General features: G+C 40.4%; 2 protein-coding genes across 2 annotated transcripts; both read right to left on the bottom strand.

Annotated features, from left to right (window-relative positions):
- Positions 1-2,964: 2,964 nt before the first annotated feature.
- LOC121855280 (proteoglycan 4-like) lies at positions 2,965-4,068 on the bottom strand. Its single transcript, XM_042350162.1, has one exon. The coding sequence runs from the start codon at positions 4,066-4,068 to the stop codon at positions 2,965-2,967; it is 1,104 nt and encodes a 367-aa protein (XP_042206096.1).
- A 952-nt stretch (positions 4,069-5,020) lies between these two features.
- Positions 5,021-6,064, bottom strand: LOC121855287 (ataxin-2 homolog). The gene has a single exon (XM_042350164.1). It carries the CDS (start codon positions 6,062-6,064, stop codon positions 5,021-5,023), a length of 1,044 nt encoding a protein of 347 aa, XP_042206098.1.
- Positions 6,065-19,568: the final 13,504 nt, after the last annotated feature.

The following is a 19,568-nucleotide window of genomic DNA, read 5'->3' as shown; positions in this document are numbered from 1 at the left end:
AAGTGGATATAACAAGGAACAACTATATTGATAATCACAGCTGTACAGGAACTTTTCTAACACCCTGTATATGTATGTTTATTGTATATATAATGTGTAGTAGATGTGATGCTTGTCTTAAAGGCCAAGAGGGGTTATTGTACAAAGTAATAAAAAATGTCTTTGAAACACTCAGTCTTGTGACGCTTCAGGAAAATACTTATTCATTTACTCGGTGTTTTGTTCGTATTGTAATGTTATACCTGTGTAAGGGAGAGAGAGACTGTGTGTGGGTGTGTGTGTGTGTGTGTGTGTGTGTGTGTGTGTGTGTGTGTGTGTAACTTTACTTAGTTGTGTAAATTCCAATGTCTTATAAGAACATAAGAACATAAGAATGGAGGAAACTGCAGCGGGCCTATTGGCCCATACTGGGCAGTCCCGTTTACACCCAACCCCTATTGCTCATATAAGCATCCAACCTATGTTTGAAGCTATTCAGCGTATTCGAGTTAATGATGATATTTGGTAACTTGTTCCATTCATCCACTACTCTGTTTCCAAACCAGTGTTTACCTATTTCACGCCTAAATCTAAATTTGTCTAATTTAAAACCATTGTTCTCGAGTTTGCTCCTGGTTGGATAGTTTGAGTACCTTTGTAATGTCCCCTTTGTTTAGCCCTGACTTCCACTTATACACCTCTATCATGTCGCCTCTCACTCTCCGTCTCTCGAGGGAGTGCAAATTAAGATGCTTTAACCTGTCTCTATACTCAAGGTTCCTAATGCCCTGGATTAGTCTTGTCATTCTCCTCTGAATTCTTTCCAATGATTCTATATCCATCCTGTAATACGGTGACCAGAACTGAACTGCGTAATCCAGGTGTGGTCTCACAAGCGCTAGTCTTGTAACTAACACTCCTTTGTATGAATCCAAGTACTTTATTAGCCTTGTTACGAGCAAAAACACATTGTTTACTTGGCTTGAGGTTCCTACTTATCATTACTCCTAAATCTCTCTCATAGTCGGATTTCTCTATGGCATCGTTGTTCATCTGGTATCTGGTTTCCCTGTTTACATCTCCTATATTGAGTACTTTACATTTGTCCACGTTGAATTTCAGCTGCCATTTTTCAGACTATTTGAAAAATTTGTTTAGATCTTCCTGTAGTTTTGCCGAGTCCTCGTCAGATTTAATAACACGTCCTATTTTAGTGTCATCAGCAAATTTACTTATGTTGCTGTCTATGCCGATATCTATGTCGTTTATGTATATAATAAATAATAATGGTCCAAGTACTGAGCCTTGGGGAACTTCACTTGTGACGTTGCTCCAATGGGACTTAGTGCCGTTAATGCTCACTCGCTGTTTCCTGTCCTGTAACCATGCCCTAATCCATTTAAGGATGTTACCTTTGATGCCATGTGCTTCTACCTTTCTAATTAGTCTTTCGTGGGGGACTCCGTCGAAGGCTTTGCTAAAGTCGAGATATACCACATCATAATTGTGCCCCTCCTCCACCTATTCGAAAACTGAGGAAAAGAATGTTAATAGATTAGTTAGACAAGAACGTCCGCTTGTGAAGCCATGCTGGGATTCATTGATCAATCTGTGCTTCTCCAGGTGATTTCGTATAGAATTTGAAATGATTGCTTCCAGTAATTTGCCTACTATTGATGTTAGACTGATTGGGCGGTAGTTAGAGGATAGTGATCTATCCCCCTTCTTGAAAATCGGTATTACATTTGCTATCCTCCAGGATTCTGGTACTACACCTGTTTTTAAGGACATGTTAAACAAATTTGCTAAGGGCATACTGAGCTCTTCCTTACATTCCTTTAATACTCTGGCAAATATCTCATCGGGACCAGGTGACTTATTAGGCTTTAGTTTGTCTATTTGCTTTCTGACATCGTTACTAGTCGCTACTATCTCGCTTAATTTGTTTTATTCACTATCTCTGAATTGAGTCGGTGCCTCGGGTATCATGTTTAAATTTTCAGTGGTGAAAACTGTTGAAAAATATTTATTGAAATTATTGCTCATTTCTCCGTCGTTATCAGTGAGCTCGCCGGTATCTGACCATATTGGTCCAATCTTTTCTCGTGTTTTAGTTTGATACATTTGGTCGAATCCTTTGGGGTTTGTCTTCGCCTCCCTTGCTATCCTTACCTCATTATTCCTCTTGGCTTTCCTTATCTCGGTTTTAACTATGAAATATAACTATCAATCACATGTGTAGTCTGCCAACCTTTCAGAAAGATGTTTCTAATACAGAATATAGAATATAATGAAGTTAGAGGCTTGTAGGTGGACATTCAGAAGATAGACTAAGACAATGGTGAAAATTTACACAGTAGTGGTTGAGGCTTCCCCACGATGACACCAGATACTCGTGTCTTAGGTGTTGTCATACACCTGGCAGTAAGTTTGTCACCTAACCAAACCTGTGGATGTCATCGCACCAACTGTTTCTTTTCCTTCCTCTTGATTAATATATTGTTCTTGTTGTTTTAATACATTTAGATGCGTCGGGGCCCGGGGTGTTTGAGGGTCGCTCACTGAGTCTTGGAGACAATTGCACTGTTAAAAGTTATGTCTTGGTGTGTTTGTGTCTCAGGTAATATTTTGTCACGATATTTGGTCTCTCATTTAGTTGTGTTGTGTGTTCCGTCTCTCACCTGTTCTTGTATTTATTATCTTCCTCATACTGACATTATTCCATTTCTGGGTTTACCTATGTCTTAGTTTTTGACCATCATTAAGTAAGCATCTCTCCATTACAGTGTTGTGCTATAAGCGACTATGTTTCAGCGCCGTAAGTAACAACTACCAAAACACACTAATGATGTTTGTCTCTTTCTTTGGCTTGTTGGTATATAGTTCACATTATTAAGGCCAGCCCTGCCAGCAGTTATTCTTCTCGTTATTTCATCTGAGTGATCACGTTTCACTGTTGCCAGTCGGCCAGCATAAACATACTTATCATTCAACAATCTCAATTTCTTTATTCTCTAACTGTGTTGCTGTGGTGGAGTCCTGTTGTGGTGGAGTGCTGTTGTGGTGAAGTCCTGTTGTGGTGGAGTCCTGTTGTGGTGGAGCCCTATTGTGGTAGAGTCCTGTTGTGGTGAAATCCTGTTGTGGTGGAGTTTTGTTGTGGTAGAGTCCTGTTGTGGTGGAGTTTTGTTGTGGTGGAGTCCTGTTGTGGTAAAGTCCTGTTGTGGTAGAGTCCTGTTGTGGTGGAGTCCTGTTGTGGTGGAGTCCTGTTGTGGTAAAGTCCTGTTGTGGTGGAGTCCTGTTGTGGTGGAGTCCTGTTGTGGTAAAGTCCTGTTGTGGTAGAGTCCTGTTGTGGTGAGTCCTGTTGTGGTGGAGTCCTGTTGTGGTAAAGTCCTGTTGTGGTAGAGTCCTGTTGTGGTGGAGTCCTGTTGTGGTGGAGTCCTGTTGTGGTAAGTCCTGTTTGGTAGAGTCCTGTTGTGGTGGAGTCCTGTTGTGGTGGAGTCCTGTTGTAGAGTCCTGTTGTGGTGGAGTCCTGTTGTGGTGGAGTCTGTTGTGGTAAGTCCTGTTGTGGTAAAGTCCTGTTGTGGTAGGAGTCCTGTTGTGGTGGAGTCCTGTTGTGGTAGAGTCCTGTTGTGGTGGAGTTTTGTTGTGGTGGAGTCCTGTTGTGGTAGGAGTCTGTTGTGGTGGTCCTGTTGTGTCCTGTTGTAGAGAGTCCTGTTGTGGTGGAGTCCTGTTGTGGTAGTCCTGTTGTGGTAGTCCTGTTGTGGTGGAGTTTTGTTGTGGTGGAGTCCTGTTGTGGTGGAGGTCCTGTGTGGTGGAGTCCTGTTGTGGTTGAGTCCTTGTAGTCCTGTTGTGGTAGAGTCCTGTGGTAGAGTCCTGTTGTGGTGGTTGTGTCCCTGTTGTGGTAGAGTCCTGTTGTGGTAGTGGAGTCCTGTTGTGGTGGAGTCCTGTTGTGGTAGAGTCCTGTTGTGGTGGAGTCCTGTTGTGGTAGAGTCCTGTTGTGGTAGAGTCCTGTTGTGGTAGAGTCCTATTGTGGTGGAGTCTTGTTGTGGTTATAGTCAGATCAAACCAAGCCAGTAGAACAACATACATGCCAGTATCTATGAGGTTATTGTTTGGAAAATGTGAGATTGCATTATCGCCTCAGGGGCTATTCTTGATATTGCACATGATATTACCTTGATCACTGTCTGTATGTGTCATCAGTTCTCTGGTATGGAAGCTTTGGTCTTGGCGGGAGGTGTAATGATTGTTTATTAGACCATAGCTTACAGCCCAGAAAGAACAGCACATATAACAGTAAGTAGATAAGCAGGTGTACACCCACGCAAATTGACACACCCTACAGTGAGATTACGACCTGACCCAGGAAAGGTCACGGCTACAAGGTACATGAGTTATCCCGGCATTATGACCGTGTTAAAGAAACTCACCTGACCAAGACACACCCGGGTGGTAATAATTAGGAAACATTACCCACCGGCAACATTACCACGCACCTGGGCAAACACAGCTGTCCAGATCTAACCAGTTTAGTGTTAATTAGGAGAGGTCATCTGCCGGCTTGTCATCGCCAATATAAGGAGCCTGCAGCTCCTTCCACGGGCATTAGCATTCGGATTAATATTGTAACAGGGAAGGGACCGACAGCTCCTTCCCAAAGGGAAACTTCCCTCCCCAGCACCGAGCCCCAGCTAGCAGATTCTCCCACAGGAGACATAGTCCAGCACTCTCTTCAGCAGCATCTGCTGGGCCTCCCTCAGGCCACGCGTGAGTCATTGTGAGAGCGATCCCTAAGGTGAGTTACTTACGGTGGGAAGTGCATCCATTTCATGTTTGTGTCCGAGAGTCATTATCCAGTTACGTAAATATAATGATCTATTAATGTGTCTGTGTCATTGAGTTGAATAATAAATAGCGGTACTTAGAATTGGTGTTTAGAAGATTTCCCCTAAGAATCTATTAACAGTTAAATAATTTATCGGCCACGCTACCAAACTTCTTCACTTTACAATCCCACAACTATAAATTCTTCCTATATCTTCTATACGAGTTTTACCTCATTATATGTTGGAATCTTGCTGTGGTGGAGTCCTGCTGTGGTGGAGTCCTGCTGTGGTGGAGTCCTGCTGTGGTGGAGTCCTGCTGTGGTGGAGTCCTGCTGTGGTGGAGTCCTGCTGTGGTGGAGTCCTGTTGTGGTGGAGTCCTGTTGTGGTGGAGTCTGCTGTGGTGGAGTCCTGCTGTGGAGTCCTGTTGTGGTGGTGGAGTCCTGTTGTGTGCAGTCCTGCTGTGGTGGAGTGGAGTCCTGTTGTGGTGGAGTCCTGCTGTGGTGGAGTCCTGTTGTGGTGGAGTCCTGTTGTGGTGGAGTCCTGTTGTGGTGGTGTCTTGTTGTGGTAGAGTCTTGTTGTGGTAGAGTCTTGTTGTGGTAGAGTCTTGTAGTGTGGAGTCTTGTTGTGGTAGAGTCTTGTAGTGTGGAGTCTTGTTGTGGTAGAGTCCTGTTGTGGTGGAGTCCTGTTGTGGTGGAGTCCTGTTGTGGTGGTCTTGTTGTGGTGTCTTGTGTGTGGAGTCTTGTTGTGGTGGAGTCTTGTTGTGGTAGAGTCTTGTTGTGGTAGAGTCTTGTTGTGGTGGAGTCTTGTTGTGGTGGAGTCTTGTTGTGGTGAGAGTCTTGTTGTGGTAGAGTCTTGTTGTGGTGTCTTGTTGTGGTAGAGTCTTGTTGTAGTAGAGTCTTGTTGTGGTGGAGTCTTGTTGTGGTGGAGTCTTGTTGTGGTGGGTCTTGTTGTGGTGGAGTCTTGTTGTGGTAGAGTCTTGTTGTGGTAGAGTCTTGTTGTGGTAGAGTCTTGTTGTGGTGGAGTCTTGTTGTGGAGTAGTCTTGTTGTGGTAGAGTCTTGTTGTGGTAGTCCTGTTGTGGTAGAGTCTTGTTGTGGTAGAGTCTTGTTGTGGTGGAGTCTTGTTGTGGTAGAGTCTTGTTGTGGTAGAGTCTTGTTGTGGTGGAGTCTTGTTGTGGTAGAGTCTTGTTGTGGTAGAGTCTTGTTGTGGTAGAGAGAGTAAATATGTTGGGTAGATGAGAGAGTATTAGCGATGAAAGCATCAAGTCAAAATATATGAAACAAAAAGCAGACAGCTTGTATTAAGCCTCTTGTAACACCTGTATCAGGCACAAAAGTTCATTAACTGTTACGCTCAGGTAAAATGAGTGAGTGTTTTGTCGCTAAAACTCTCATGAAAATTCATTTTGTCTTATGCTTGCATTACCTTGGAGCACCATCAGTACAAATAACAACTACTGGTGTTTCTGAAACAACGAGTGTAATTAATTAATTATATATATATATATATATATATATATATATATATATATATATATATATATATATATATATATATATATATATATATATATATATTCACTAAGCGTACATCGGCTGTTACACCAGACATGTTACTGTATAATCAATGATCACAAGTTTGTCACGTCTACAACAAAAATCTAAGTTACCAAAAAAGATTTAATTTAATGGAATATTCAGTGCAATAAAGAAAAACTCAAAAGACTGTAATATTTGCTTAAAAATTATAAACGAAAAAAAAAAATTATGAAATTTTGTTACATAAAAGAAAATTAGCTTCTAGGTTCTGAGAAAAGACCACAAGTTGTATTTTTTTTACCGTCGACACCATAACATGTACACACACACACACTATATAAACCCCAGAGAAAACTGGACATCTGACACACTGATGTTTGACGTCTTACTATTTTCCTTTGTGTATTCTTTTCTATAATGCATTTTTCTCCTCTCTCTCTCTCTCTCTCTCTCTCTCTCTCTCTCTCTCTCTCTCTCTCTCTCTCTCTTTTTCCCCATCCTATCACTTTTTTCAACCGTCCAACTCTTAACAGCTGCTGTGTGGCTGCAACAAGGAACTGCAGCACCCGTCTAATGTTGTACCAGACGCTGAGGTGCTGCCAGACTTGGAGATCAACAGATAGATAAATAGAGAGATAGAGAAAATAAAAGTGAGACAAAGACTGGGAGAGAGTCTTCAACAGCTGGTGTGGCCGCTACAAGATGCAGCAGCCTTCGACAGGTGTTCCAAAGATGGGATGTTGTGTACTGTACCTTTGGGGATCCACTGAAGGACGATGGTGAGATCAACACAATACAGGACTGGATTTCATCGTTAATAATAATAACAAAGAAAAATCACCAGAAGTACATAAAGCAGTATATATATATATATATATATATATATATATATATATATATATATATATATATATATATATATATATGTATAAACGTGTGTACATAGCCTCCGCTCGCGTGTGCGTGTGTGTGTGTGTAGGTGAGCGTGTGTAGGTGAGCGTGTGTGCAGCTCCCGGTCACAGGTAGCCGCCAGTAGCCTCGGGCATTAGCTATACCAAGAAGAAATAACCTTCCTTCTCAACACACCCAACCCTCTGTCATTAACTCCCTTACCTTCACACATTACTCTATTACCTCTACCCATTAGCCCATTATCTACCCTATTATCCAATTAGAGACTCCTACAGGTGTTTATAGTTACATGGAAGGTGACTTATGGTACTTGCCAGGTAAATGCATTGATAAAGTCATAGGTAAGATGCAGAGAAAGGTGAGAGATGAATGAGGGAAGTGAGAGGTGAGGAAAGTGAAGTATGAGGCAAGTGAAAGGTGAGGTGAGAGATAGAGGGAAGAAATTTGAGATGAGAGAGATAGACGAAAGTTGGGGTAAGAGATATAGAGAAGTGAGAGAAAAATGAGATGATATACTAACTGCAGTGAAAGATAAAGGGAACTGAGACAAAAGTGTAGGCAAGAGATAGAACTGAGAGAGAGAGAGAAACTGGCAATTGTGTATATTAAATTTCCCTTGAAATAAACATTCTATCTTTCTATCTATCTATCTATCTGACCATCACCTAGGTCAGAGAGGACGTGCACTGGGGTAGGTAAACGCACTCAAGCAATGATGGTATTTGGTCGACCATAACTTTAGTATAATGTGTGTTTATATGTTCCATTGACTCCAGGAAGTCCATAATTTTCCTCTTGGCATATTTTCTGACTCGCGCGTGTCTGTCATAGTGAGTTTCCTGTTGTTGTCTTCACTCATCCTTATATTATGCATTTTTATTACATTCAGATCATACAACATTTTATTTGAATAAAATGTCACCGATCCACAGAAGTTGCTTCAGTAGGGTCACCGTACCAGGTATTGACTGCATGACATCATTTCAACAACGGCAGTAGCGTCACATTAATAGCATCAAGTCCGCCACAGCACTACAACAGCACCAGCAGAAACGTCACGGTATGAGCATCTACAAGAAAAAAGGTGGAAAATAAATTAAGAGAATCCAAAAGGTTTCCCTGAAGAATACCGCCATCCAGCTCAGAATCTTTCCTACATCAAGTACAGTAGACGCAGAGGAAGATAAAGACATAAAGAGAGGTAGAGACGGAGAAGATTAACGTTTAAAAGTGAATAAAATAATAAAACTCACAACTCTACCTTAGGGAACAACAACACCGTCTCGGAAGCTTTCCTGGTTTGAAGAAGAACAGTTGATCAAAATGACACATTGTTTAGCCAAATGACCGGAAGAGAGAGACAAAAAGTGTATTAGAGATAGGGAAAATTAACGATGTAAATATGAAAAAAAGAAAATAAAACGACTCACAAAAGAGTTACATGAGAAACACAATCACTTTGAAGCTTTCCTTTCATCAAAATAATAACCTTGTCTAGCCAAGTGGCCTAGAAAGAGACACTAACAGACATAAATGTTAAAGAAGTAAAATACAGAAAAATTACCAATTCAAGTGTAAAGAAAATCAATAAATAAATGAAGACCCAAGAAGTTACCCTGAGGAACGCCGCCAGAAGCCTCCCTGCCATCAAGCACAACTGGTCATAATCACACGCCTGTCTGGCCAAATGACCTCCATGCATGCAATCTTACATTTCTTATTGGCATTCGAACTACTGAGGCACTGACGCACTTAAATAGGTAGTCCCTGACGCTTCACAACTTGAGAGGCAGCTATGAGACGTAACAATGCATCTACGAGTCATCAGGTTGGTTTCTTCAAAATTTCAGATTAGAGGTACGAGACCTGACTGTCATCATCATCATCATCAAAAAGATGGTTCATTTCTTTGTCCACCCTCTTCGTTTTTTTCTTATTATTTATCCTCCTTTAGTTTCTCTACCTCTCGTCTGATCTTTTCTTCCTCCGGTTTTTTCTCTTCGTCTGTGTCATGTGCCTTACTACCTTCATCCGACACTCACGCGATCGTTCAGAGAGAGAGAGAGAGAGAGAGAGGGGAAATTAATAACAAAATAAACTCAACATTTTCTCGTCAGCAGAAGATGTGACTACGACAAATATATGGACTGCACTTGAACGAGGTGGCAACTCACGCCGGCTGCTGCTGTTTTCCAAGTTGTGACCTTAATAGTCGACCATTAGACCCCAGCACATAATAAGTGTAGAGGTTGTCATGGTGAACATACAGTATATACAGTAAGTGTGAATATTGTTACTCTCTTACCTTTTAAAGTCATACGCGGCGGGTGGTAGCCTTGAACTCTGACCGTTTGACCTTCAAAACATACCATCTCCCTGTTGGGCGCTGTAATGCTTCTGCGGTTCACCTTACACAGAATGTAAGGGGGTGCCCGATGAAGTAGCCCCTGTGCTGCGTGAGGCGAATCTTAAATCTTAAGGTTGTCATTGTGAATATATACGCAAAGTGTAAACACTGTACACTAGTTCTTCCGCTTTTTTTCATATATACTGTTAGTATTTATTATGACAAAGATAACATACAGTAGTTACAATGTTTTCGAGTACACTTTACTAAGACATACAGTATACCACACTAAAACGTACACTATACATGGACATACACCACTAAGACATACACCTCTCTAACACACACGTTACTCTGAGACATACGCCACACATCGACATACACCACTAAGACATACATCATGGAGGGATATACACCACCCTATCATACACCATACATGGACATACACCACCCTATCATACACCATACATGGACATACACCACCCTACCTTACACCATACATGGACATACACCACCCTACCATACACCATACATGGACATACACCACCCTATCATACACCATACATGGACATACACCACCCTACCTTACACCATACATGGACATACACCACCCTACCATACACCATACATGGACATACACCACCCTATCATACACCATACATGGACATACACCATCCTATCATACACCATACATGGACATACACCACCCTACCTTACACCATACATGGACATACACCACCCTATTACCATACATGGACATACACCATATCATACACCATACATGGACATACACCCTATCATACACCATATATGGACATGGACATACACCACCCTATCATACACCATACATGGACATACACCACCCTATCATACACCATACATGGACATACACCACCCTATCATACATACATGGACATACACCCTATCATACACCATACATGGACATACACCACCTATCATACACCATACATGGACATACACCTATCACACCATATGGACATTCACCACCCTATCATACACCATACATGGACATACACCACCCTATCATACTCCATACATGGACATACACCACCCTATCATACACCATACATGGACATACACCACCCTATCATATACCATACATGGACATACACCACCCTATCATACACCATACATGAACATACATTACCCTATCATACACCATACATGGACATTCACCACCCTATCATACACCATACATGAACATACATCACCCTATCATACACCATACATGGACATTCACCACCCTATCATACACCATACATGAACATACATCACCCTATCATATACCATACATGGACATACACCAGATGAACGGTATACGTTATTCAACAGTGTTGTGGCGTCTATTTTTTATCTAGTGAAGAAAAGTTGTGCAGTATCATAATTATCCAGGAGTGTTGGCGGGCCCGCGCCTGTGTCCTTGTCATTGTGAGGGCCGCTGTACACCCCCTTCTACACCCCCTTGCCCACCTTACTACACCCACTAGGCGGTTCCCCTACACTTTTTGTAGTGTGATAATAGTGTTTTGAGTGTGTTGCGTCTTCGTAGATGGTTAGTTAAAGTACACAGTATAGAGGAACGACCTCGGGGGTGTGTTATTGGTGGTTTGAGTTACGTTCAGCCTTCAGGCTGGCTAAAGAAATGCAACAATAGTCACTGGAATATTTTGGGGGTTCTGCGGACCTGCCTCACGACCAAAACAATCCCCTACATTCTCATTTATACTGTTTACGGTGATCTGTGGTGTTGTGTCTGTGCTGGCGGTGAGCTACAGCCTACACCATATTACGACGCCATTAATGGTGAGTTAGTTGGCGTCTGAGTTACGTTCATCATTCAGGGTTGCAAAAGAAATGCAACAATGCTCTCTGGAATATTTTTTAGGCTGTGGTTACAGCCAGAGTTCATGACTTGAGACTGTGTCGGTTCCCAGAGTCTCGATATTGCTTCCTTCGCTTCACTCTTCTGTCCTGGGTTCTGTTCCTTTATCATGATTGACATTCAATATTCCCCGTTACTTCAATAAATATAAAAGTAACAAGCTGGTGGCCTAGACGGAGCCTGACGCAGCTCACGGCCACACCATGCACGTCATATGCTGCGGTGCCACGTTTCAGCGTCCGTCTGAACGTCTGGGCAGTGCAACGTTGCCAAATGTGACCCGTCTGAAGTCTGTGTTTAGTCTGCCGAGTGTAACAAACCTTTCCCCGAGGCTTGCTGGCTGGCAGGGGCACGCCTGGGTGCAGATGGTCGGCAAGCACCAGCTGTAGGCGGCCAGTGTGGGCCCAAGGTGCAGGCGCGGCCAGTCCTATGTCCCTACACTGCCGCCATGGCCAAGGTGACGACCACCGACGCCTACCGACACATATTGCGTGCATTAACCCCTACTTGACCAAGACAGTGACGCTGCCTGCCTGCCTGCTGCTGGTGTCGCTCGGCTCTTCAGGAGGGGGAGGACATGGACGGGGGAGGAACTGGAGCAAGGGCGTGGGGCGGCATCCTGGGACTTGCCAACACACTCCTCCAACCCCGCACCTCGCTCTTTGTTGACCAGCTGGAACACCCCCTCCTCCCCCTTCCTCCCCCCTCCCTCTCCTCTTCTTTATCACCCTCTCTCCTCATCTTTGCCTTCTTTAACTTCCTCTTCTCTTCTCCTCTTTATTATCTTTGTATTTCTCCTCCTCTTAACTATTGGCTTCTCTTCTCTTTAGTCTTTATTGTTCTGCCCTTTCATCTCCCTCTTCCGTTTCTTTACACTGTTATTTTGTTGTTGTTAGTTTATGTATGTTATCAATACTTAATTGTATTTTTCCATAGTATTATTTATTCCAGTGTGTGTGTATGTATGTGTGCGTGTAACCTTATCTAACCTAACCTATTCTCACGTAAGCTAAACTACCTAACTTAATCTATTCTAACCCATCCTATGCTATCTTAACCTAAGTTAACCTAAATCAACTTAACCTAACCTAAACTAAACTATCGTAGCCTAACCTAACTTATATACTTTTTCTGGAGCAATAATATGACTCCCATCCAATAAAATCTTCCTCAAATTATTTCATCCCATTGACAATTCGTCAGTGTTATGATGTCATCCATGTGTCAGTCGCTGTCGGCGAGACCTATGAGCTTGTCTTCAAGCTCTCACACTAGTTGTAATTTGGTCATCGCGGGAAGACCTCTTTTTTACGGAACTGGTTGGTTAAAGGTTTTAGTGTCATAGGTTAAAGATCACTATCAAAGTTAATGATCCAGGGTCAAGGGATGACATTGACTTATTTTGTATGTTTATGGTAGTTATAGGTCTCGAATGTCTTCAGAATTACACAATAACTTTCTGAGTGTCATCCTTGTTGGAGCTCGGTCAAGGTTAGGCAGAAGGTGATTATTGACCTTCCAGTTTAGAGTTACCCTGAGGAATATTAATGACTAAACAACAACAAGCTCTTTACTAAATATCTTCAGGTTTTCTTATTTGATATTTGTTAAGTGTCTTCCCTTGAGTTTCTTGTATCTGGTCGCCATGGATCATATATCGAGGCTGTGGGGTTAGAGGTAATTCATCTGCCTTCGAGGTGTCAGATTACATAGTGTTTATAAAGTCCTTTGATGTTTGTGCTTACAGAGTTTCCTGAGGAAGTTGTGTATACAAAATTGAGTGTGTAGCTATCATTGGACCACCTGAAGATTAGGCACCCTAGTTTATTTCACCGGGGGGGTTAAATACCATAACACTAACCTAACCTGACATAAGTTAACCTGACTTAACATAAACTAACTTAACTTAATACAACTTAAACCTAATCGAATCCTCCAGGTAGCGTTAAGGTATTTAATCATCAGGTGAAATAAACGGGGATGCCTCTTCACGGGATCCCATCATTGCACCTGAAGATTAGACACCCCAAATAATTTTCTACACATACCTGTATTCTTACCACTTACACTGTAATTTAGATTCATAAATAATGCAGCACGCAAAATACAACCGTAAACAAGGTGAAAAATGCAGTTATATGCAGGAAATGAAAGAGTACGTATCCGTGTTTCTGAGTGTGGATCTTCCTCAAGGGATTTTTTTCAACACAAATATCAAAGAACTTCTCAAGCGCCCTGCTGAGTCTGGCCTTTTACCCGGGGACGTTTTCTTAGCCTATGTTTGCTATTTCTTCTTCTCAGGATAAACGTGGAGACGGCCTTTTATATTGATTATTTGACTGATTTATTCTGTCTTTCTTAACACGCTACCATTATTGTTTATCAGATATTCTCATTCTTTCGTCAATGACTTTTTGTCTTATTTAAATCACCAACGAACAAAATGTCAAACTGTTTTGATGTATCCATACTTTACTAAACTACTATCTCCTCTTTCAGTATATTCTCTCTCCTTTATCTTATGTTGTCTTAAATCTTTATCTTCGTATCTTTTTTAGCCATATCATCAATAACTATTTTTATGATGTTATAATATTCTTTTGCCCAGTTTGCATTTTCTCAATTGTTTTTGTTTTTCTTCTTAACTTGTCTCCTCCTCCTCCTGCGTGGTTTCTACCTCACTAACTGGGCTTCTTACCAATGATTTTGTCTTGTTGGAATAGTGTAATTGCTAGCCTTGTTACGTGCTTAAAGACCTTGCTTGTTGAAACGCAGTAATAGCATTATAACAACAACACCGGACCCTATCTGTTGAACTTATCCACATCTAATCGTATATTGTCTTATGTTTTCAGGTGATATTGCCTAATTTGCTAACCGAGGTAAATATCTAGGAAAAGTAGGCGTTTGTGTACTCGTGTAAAATTTTATCTTCGTGTGGGTAGGTATGAGCTTGTATATTGGTGTTTGTGTTTACCTACCAGTCCAGAGTCGTTCTTTCTTATCAATTCTTTTCTTTAATAGTTTATATGTTAGTCATTGTCTGCAATCTTCATTCTTTATCTTATATTTGGATACAATATACGATATTTAGATGACTTGACCTAACATCCTGCTGCTGTTGCTGCTGTCAGAATATAGCCAAATAGTCAAGGTGTTAACCAGACCATCGAGATGATAGTTTATCCTTTAATAAGGATCTTTCTTGAGTTTTTATATGAAATCTGTGTACGCGACATGAGTCATGATACCAAGTGTTTCCTGCAACTAATGGTGTCCAATGGTGATTGGCAGGCTGAATGTTGACCCCATAACCTTCAAATTTGACCTCTGCACGGGTTGACACTGTATTATAACAGTACAGCTGCGACAGTTAGTGCCAAGGTGTGTGGGTGACAAGTGTTGTTCGCTAGTCGGATCAGTTGTTGATTTTTCGTCCTTATGGAAATATCACGTTAAAGAATAAGAATTTGGTACTATGGTTTCAGTCTAAGTTCTAAAATAAATCCTCCATGAGTGATATGATGTTAGTTAAAGTCAGAGGTCAAATTAAATTCTAGAAATGTTGTGACCTGTGATCTGTGTTATATGTTTATAATACAAGTAGAAGTTGTGTATGACAGCCTCGGCAAGGTACACACTCAAGGTCAGAGGTCAAAAGTATTGTCAAGGTTACTGGTGAAGGGGGAAGGGGTGTGGCTGTCTGTTGTGTGGGTGTTAAGAACAATCGTATTTCAGAGATGGTTGACCAGGTTTTATATAACTATTTAGATTTATTGGATATTATCTTGGGACTACTACTGCTGCTGCTGCTGCACAGCTTCAGGAAACGAGTCATATGTACAATACAAAGGAGATAATACAAACAGAATAACAAGGACATCACCAATAATAAACGGTAAGGAGAGAGAGAGAGATAACCAAGAGAAGTGTAATTGGCAGTTCCCAGGACGACCACACCAGCCAGCCAACCGCAGGCTACCTGACCTGCGCCCCCAATTATATGGTTAACCTCAATTAAGTGTTATAAACCGTATTACAGGTGCATCACACGTGTCCCCAGAACAGGTGTTAACTAATGGCGGACTCTGTTACAGGTGTTGGCTATTGGTTGGTTTTATGTGACAGGTGTTAATTCTGATAATTGGCATTACAGGTGTTAACTATACATAGTCTTTATATAACAGGTGGCAACTACTGATAGTTTAGGTATAACAGTTGTTAAATGTTGGTGTTCATTATAGTATAGGTGTTAACTACTGTATATGCAAGATATTACAGATGTTAATCACTGCTGGTTAAAACACCTTAAATGTTTACCTGTCATCATAACGGTACCGGTGTTTTGTTTACTGAAAGTCTTAAAAAAATAATTGAGTTGACATTCAAATTAACAAGGTCTGATTAATTGTGTGTGTGTGTGTGTGTGTGTGTGTGTGTGTGTGTGTGTGTGTGTGTGTGTGTGTGTGTATGTGTATGTGCAGCGTACTTAATATTGGAAGAACAAATACTGTCAATGTATACAGCCTTAACAACATCAACCTAGAGAAGTCGACTTGTGAAAGAGACTTAGGGGTACTTGTAAGCCCGCACCTACGGCCTAGAAAACAGTGCGTTAATGTTCGAAATAAGGCAAACAGAGTATTAGGTTTTATATCTCGAAGTGTAAGTAATAAGAGTGCAGAGGTCTTATTGCAACTATATCTTGCATTAGTCAGGCCGCACCTCGATTATGCGGTTCAGTTCTGGTGCCCTTATTATAGAATAGATATCAATTCACTGGAGTCGGTGCAGCGAAGAATGACGAAAATGATTCCGGGACTTAGAAACCTTCCATATCAGGATAGGTGAAAGAAACTAAACTTGCATTCCCTAGAAAGACGAAGAGTGCGGGGAGATATGATAGAAGTATTTAAGTGGGTGAAAGGAATCAATAAAGGGGATATAGATAAAGTTCTTATAATATCCGAGCAGGATAGGACTCGGAGCAACGGATTTAAGTTGGATAAGTTTAGGTTTAGGAGGGAGATAGGAAGGAACTGATTCATAAATAGGGTGGTGGACGAGTGGAACAAGCTTAGCAACTTTGTAGTAAGTGCTGGAATGCTGGAAAGTTTTAAAAGGAGGCCAGATAGATTCATGAATGATAGAGAGTGGTAGTAACTCTCGACAGGAGCTGCTATGCACAGGCCAACCGGCCTATTGCAGACTCCTTATTTTCTTATGTTCTTATGTTCATTGATATTGACCAATAATAACAAACAAACGTATAACAAGCTTCTGTTTTGTCTTAGATGAAGTAAAGCATAAGTAGCATTAAGTGTAATATAGGTGACATAAGTAGTAACAGTGGAATGTGAGTGTTGGATTAGTTTAAAAATTTAATATGGGGGAATAATATATGACTGGAGTATTAATGACCAAATTATTTTAAGTTGGGGGTAGTAGCAGTGGCTATTGGGGGAAGGCTGGAGGCCCCGGTAAAAAAAAGTAGTAGTAGTAGTAGTAGTAGATGTGCTTCTCAACTAACTGAACACAGCTAGGGTAGCTACTTTTTTATTAGGATATTTAATTTTACGGTAATAAAATGGCGGCGAAGGTGTGGCTATTGAGGCTGGAGGCCACGTAGCAGTAGTAGTAATAATAATTTAATGATGAATAAGTGTGTAATAGTCAGTGAGCGGCTCTAATTCTTACTCTATAGTGTATATATATATATATATATATATATATATATATATAAACCAAGATCATAGGTGTTCCGTGCACTGAGTGCCGGAAATGATCAGTTAATGTAAACTGTTCTCACAATAAGTCTAATTTAAAAAGTTTTGTTAATTATAGCAAAAATATATATATATTTAAAATAATCACAAAGTATAAAGGATAAGAGCTGGGCATTATTACACAGCAGTCTGACAGTTACTCCTCTTGTATAACTGGTCAACAACACTGTACGTACACACTTCATTCTCAACAACAGATAAAAATATGAGAATACCTAACAAATTATGTAACTGATAAAAAGTGAGACACAATCATAGGTGAACCATAACTAGTTGTATCTTATCTTTAGTTTCTAATAAGAATATAGGTCCTCCAACACTGTGCCTTATACTTGTGGTGTCACGCTATTCCTGCTTTGTGATATGTAAATTGTTGAAGGAGAAGCCATTTAGATGTACATTACTGGCCATTGAAGAGTAAAATAACAGGGGACAACCAGAAAAAAAAAGTCAGATTGCCAAACAGAAGAATCCGGCTTTGTGATCATAACTAGAATTGGGAATATTTCTTGAGTACATTACGTGTTTGTGCAGAAACTAGTGTAATTATTCCATGATTACTTATTAACACGAATAGTAATATTTTATTATCATTGCTTCGTTTATTTCAGTGTTTTGGTTCTTGAAAGGAATGCCCTGGTGAACTTCACAATCAAATCTGATTATATTCTTTAAAAAATACATAAATGGTTCAGTGTACAATAATTTTATACAATATCAATATTTCAATAAACGTGTATAATATATCAAAATTCTAAATAAAACTATTTACATAGGAACAATATGTCAATAAATGTCACCGTCGCAAGTACAAATTAAGGGCCACTAATTTGTATATTAGTTCCTTAATTTGTCTGCAGGTGAGAGGTGGCCCACGTGGTAGTGACGCTGTTCTTCACGTTATCAAACACAATAATATCTTACCTAAGGTTAAGTGTAAACAATGATACAACGACAGATGCTTCAGACCCCAGCTGTTGAAGCACGAGCACATAACAACATTACTAATGAAATAATCGTCAGGTGTTGTACAGATTCGTCATTAGTACATGTTAAGACTTAGAGCCTGAGACGACTGTTGAAGACCCTAAAACATACACATAAGAAAATATTCTAGAAATAACAACTCTGCTATGACTTTGATCTCAAACACATCACATACACGTGAACTTGACTTACTATGTACAGTACTTATTCTAAGTAGGGGAAGTTTTGTTTGGAAGATGGTCCCTTGAACACTGTTAGAGATAATGGTTAAGTCGGGAGGCTGTGCCGGGGTCAGATTATTAGCTTCATTAATATACTTCAAGTGACTTTAACCTAAGTAACAGCTTGATGCAATACGATCCCCCGTTCGTATTGTATTACAACGGTGTCTAGCACATTATTCTGTACACAAGAATGTTTCAGTAATGCAACATGTGTTCAGTACTGTAAGACCCTCACTCTGATATCTGTTTTCCCTTAAAATTTATGTCACGTTTTTAATCTAATAATTTTTAGAAGGTAAATTTTTTGTGAGGTTTTTGGTGTCATTCCCAAATATACTTCATTTAAATTGGGGTGACCAAGTCAGCAATATATGACAATGTTTCTCTTTTCATATTGGTGATGAGAATTAACGGCACGATTTTCTCCATTTCCAGGAAAGTGAAACTCTGAACTCTCGTTCCTCCGCTTTTCTTCCTGTAAAGTCACCTGGTCGTCATGGTGACCCGCCTGCTCTTCATCTTTACTTCAGGTTCAGTGACTAACCTTTCCCTCTGTCATGCACATGTTGGGTTATAGTGTGTTTGGACCTTACCCCCTGTTTATTTCACTTGAAGATTAAGCGCCACATTACTACCTGGGAGATTCTATTGATAAAGATTAGGTCAGCATGATTTATCTTAAAGTGAAATAAGCTGGGGTACCAAATTTTCAGATATTTCCATTTGTTCCAATAAATATTTTTTGACTCCCAGAATAATACGATTACTTTAAAAAATATTCTGAAACACGGATGTTTGCAAATGTGCTTTCCATTGTCCAAAATGTATAGGTGAACTACTTCGTTGAAAATATTCTTCCTCAAACACAAAATTTCCTTAGTTTTGGTTTTGATTTTGTTAATAATTTAATTCTAGTTTATTTTGATATTACTAAGTATTTTGATTATTACTGAGGTGTTGAAGGTTATGAGAACATATCATTTGTTAAGGCTTCGTAATACCGGATAATTAAGTTAAAAGGTCATGTACATTTTAAACTCTTAACTACAGGGGCGCCAGTTTTAATAT

This window comes from Homarus americanus, unplaced genomic scaffold (genome assembly GCF_018991925.1).
Source record: "Homarus americanus isolate GMGI-L3 unplaced genomic scaffold, GMGI_Hamer_2.0 scaffold16963, whole genome shotgun sequence".
NCBI lineage: Eukaryota > Metazoa > Arthropoda > Malacostraca > Decapoda > Nephropidae > Homarus > Homarus americanus.
Note: the sequence above shows the minus strand (reverse complement) of the source record. Positions and strands in the feature narration are given on the sequence as shown.

Coding starts and splice junctions, on each gene's coding strand:
- LOC121855287 (XM_042350164.1), bottom strand. CDS start 6,064: ATGCTTTCATCGCTAATACTCTCTCATCTACCCAACATATTTACTCTC.
- LOC121855280 (XM_042350162.1), bottom strand. CDS start 4,068: ATGTATGTTGTTCTACTGGCTTGGTTTGATCTGACTATAACCACAACA.